This window comes from Lontra canadensis, unplaced genomic scaffold (assembly GCF_010015895.1).
Source record: "Lontra canadensis isolate GAN:19392208 unplaced genomic scaffold, GSC_riverotter_1.0 scaffold123, whole genome shotgun sequence".
Classification (NCBI taxonomy): domain Eukaryota; kingdom Metazoa; phylum Chordata; class Mammalia; order Carnivora; family Mustelidae; genus Lontra; species Lontra canadensis.
Genome location: NW_022631117.1, coordinates 1685328 through 1688212, shown reverse-complemented (window position 1 = coordinate 1688212; position 2885 = coordinate 1685328). Strand labels below are relative to the sequence as shown.

Genomic DNA, 2885 nt, shown 5'->3' with positions numbered 1-2885 from the left:
ACAGTGAATTTTTACACTAGAGCGAAGAATACCGTGTTTGGGATTTCATTTTCCTATTTTCTCTCCCCTTACTTCATCTTGGAATTTTCAGTAGTTGAGGGGAGACCACAGAGAACCCCCAACCCATTTTTTTTAAAAGACAAAAACCTTGCAAGGATACTGAGGGGAAAAAATCATTACCATGTCTGACATGACTCTTAGATTTGATAAGTATGCAACTAGCCTAGAAGAGATGATTTGCAGCGACAGCAGGAAAGTTCTAAATCACGGCTGTAAGTGCTTTCCAGAGACTTAATCCGGCCACCTCATTTGGCACTTGGGGAAACTGAGGCCCAGGAAACGTGGTGGGGGTAGGGAGGAAGGGGACAGAGTTATAGGATTTTTTTTTTTTCCTCTACAAAATACTGCGACGCTCGGCGGAAAACACTTTTCTTGGGTACCTACTGTGTAGAGGGCATTGCTGGGATTCAGATTGCCTGCCTCTTCGCGGGGGTCAAGCTCCTTCCACTCTACCCACCCCCCCCCCCCCCCACACCCCCCCCCCCCGGCCTTCCCGGATCGGCGCCCTGGATGTGATCGACACCATGAAGTTGCCCCATAATCCTCTCTGGCAACATAGGATGTAAAATTTGATCAGCTCATTGGATGAAGCCGACAAGTCTCAAAAAATGTGTGAAAAGAGGGCCAAGTGGTAGGCAAGCGCCGCGTTGAGGCAGCGCTCCAGCCGGTCCCCCTTCGAGTTCTTGGTGCGGCAGCCGCGGCGGAGCGGGGGGCTGGGGCCGAGCCGCGGGACCGGGGCCGAAGCGGCGGCGGCGGCGGCGGCGGCGGCGGCTGCGGTTGCGGGGAGGCCGCGGCGCCGTGGGGGGGCCCTAGGAGCGGACGGCGGGGCCGGAAGGGGGCAGCAAGGCGGCGCCGGCGGCTGCGGAGTTATCTCCGCGGCGTAGCTGGGGGCCGGGCCGGGCGGGGCGGGGCGGGGCGTGCACCAGGGCCGCGGGCGGCGCGCGCCGGAACAGTTGGCCTCAGGGCCCCGCCGCCCGCGCGACCGCCCGCCGGCGCACGCGGAGGAGGCGGCGGCGGCCGCAGAAGGAGGAGGGGAGCGCGGAGCAGGAGGTGAGGTGGAGGTGGAGGAGCAAGAGTAGGCGGAGGAGAAGGCGGCGGTGGAGGAGACGAGCGGCCAGGAGGAGGAGGATGGAGGAGCAGCCGAAGGAGGGCGAGGCCGAGGTGGCGGAGCACTGGTTTTCCAAGTGGGAACGCCAGTGCCTGGCCGAGGCCGAGCAGGGGGAGCAGCTGCCCCCCGAGCTGCAGGAGGAGGCGGCCGCGGAGGCAGCGGGGCTCAAGAGCGAGCGGCAGAGGCTGTGGCACCTCTTCCAGATCTCTGCCACCGCCGTGGCCCAGCTCTACAAGGATGCCGGGTGCCAACAGCCAGAACTGTCCATCTGGGACCCCTTCCAGAACGCGGCCATGGCCGTGACCAGTCTCTACAAAGAGAGCGGGGATGCCCACCAACGAAGTTTTGACCTGGGCGTCCAGGTCGGCTACCAGCGTCGCATCAGAGATGTCCTGGAGTGGGTGAAGAAGGGCCGGAGCACCATTCTCCGCGAAGACCTGATCAGCTTCCTGTGTGGCAAGGTGCCCCCCGCACCTCCACCGTCGCGCACCCCCAGGACGCCGCCGAAGCTGTCCGTCGCGGCCGCCGGCCAGGCCGCAGCCACCGGGGCCGGTTCGTCCGTAGACGTCGACCTGCAGCCCTTCCACGAGGCCATCGCCCTGCATGGCCTCAGCGGTGCCATGGCGAGCATCAGCGTGAGATCTGGCGCCCCTGGCTCCCCGCCTCAAGCCAGCGGCGGGGCCACCAATGGCGTCCCCACCAGTGGCCCTGGAGGTGGGCGCCGAAAAAGTAGCTTCCTGGAGGACGACTTGAACCCCTTCAACTCAGAAGAACCGGCCCTCCGCCTGGACAGTGGGGGGACCCGCAAGCGCACCTCGGCCCAGTGCGGGGATAGTGTCACAGACTCCCCCACCCACAAGCGCAACCGAATGGTCTGAACCTCGCCGTTGGCCACCAGCTGCCATGTTACTTGAGAGCTAACTTGACCTTCCACGTGCTTGTCGAAAAGGATGCTCGAGACCATCGTTTTCTTCTCAAAGTTAAAGATTTCTATCAAGTTTGCCATACAGAAACTTTTAAAGTATTCTAGAAGAGGCCTCGTATGACTCTGACTTTCCCGAAAATGTAATTCTAGCAGAGAACAAGTATTATGTAGTAGTTAGCAAGATCAGCAAAAGCAGAAGTATCCGGTCAAAAGCGGGAGCCTGGTTTATCTTGTTCACAGTTAATATTCCTTAGCACTTAGCACGGTTGCTGGTGCTCAATAAATGTTTGTTGAATGAAAAATGTGACCTTATTTAAAATTCTTAAAGGGGAAAGACAAACAGGTGTTTACTTGGTTATAGGATACTTTTATCCTCTATTATTTGGTTATTTGCTTTAACCATTTTTTGCCAGTTCAGTTACATTTTGTCAAAATGTGAAACTTGACATCTTGGTGAAATCTGGAATTTTCTATTTTTGCTCCACTTTACCATGCACCTAACTTGTACAAAGTGTGCAAGTGATACATATTAGGCTGTAAGGTGGTTTTTTTTCTTTATATAGTTGGTTATTATGGTGATTATGTGATGGTGTGAAGGGCTGCTATAATGGTTGGGCAGGTAATACTTGATATTGAGTCCATTCAGTGCTCTTTAGGAAAATTAAGCCAACAATGGAGATCCTGAGATCAAAGATGGTGGCCCTGGTGGCTCAGTGGTGCTCCTTTAACTGAGGAATGTAAAAGGTTCCTTTTCCTGCGGTTATATCTTTTTAGTGATCTCTGTTTTGAGTT

The 2885-nt window shown here is 56.4% G+C and overlaps 1 protein-coding gene across 1 annotated transcript; it reads left to right on the top strand.

The window, feature by feature from the left end:
• Window positions 1-1158: 1158 nt before the first annotated feature.
• Window positions 1159-2395, top strand: LOC116857396 (UPF0472 protein C16orf72). Its single transcript, XM_032841432.1, has one exon. It carries the CDS (start codon window positions 1189-1191, stop codon window positions 2044-2046), a length of 858 nt encoding a protein of 285 aa, XP_032697323.1. The 5' UTR covers window positions 1159-1188; the 3' UTR covers window positions 2047-2395.
• Window positions 2396-2885: the final 490 nt, after the last annotated feature.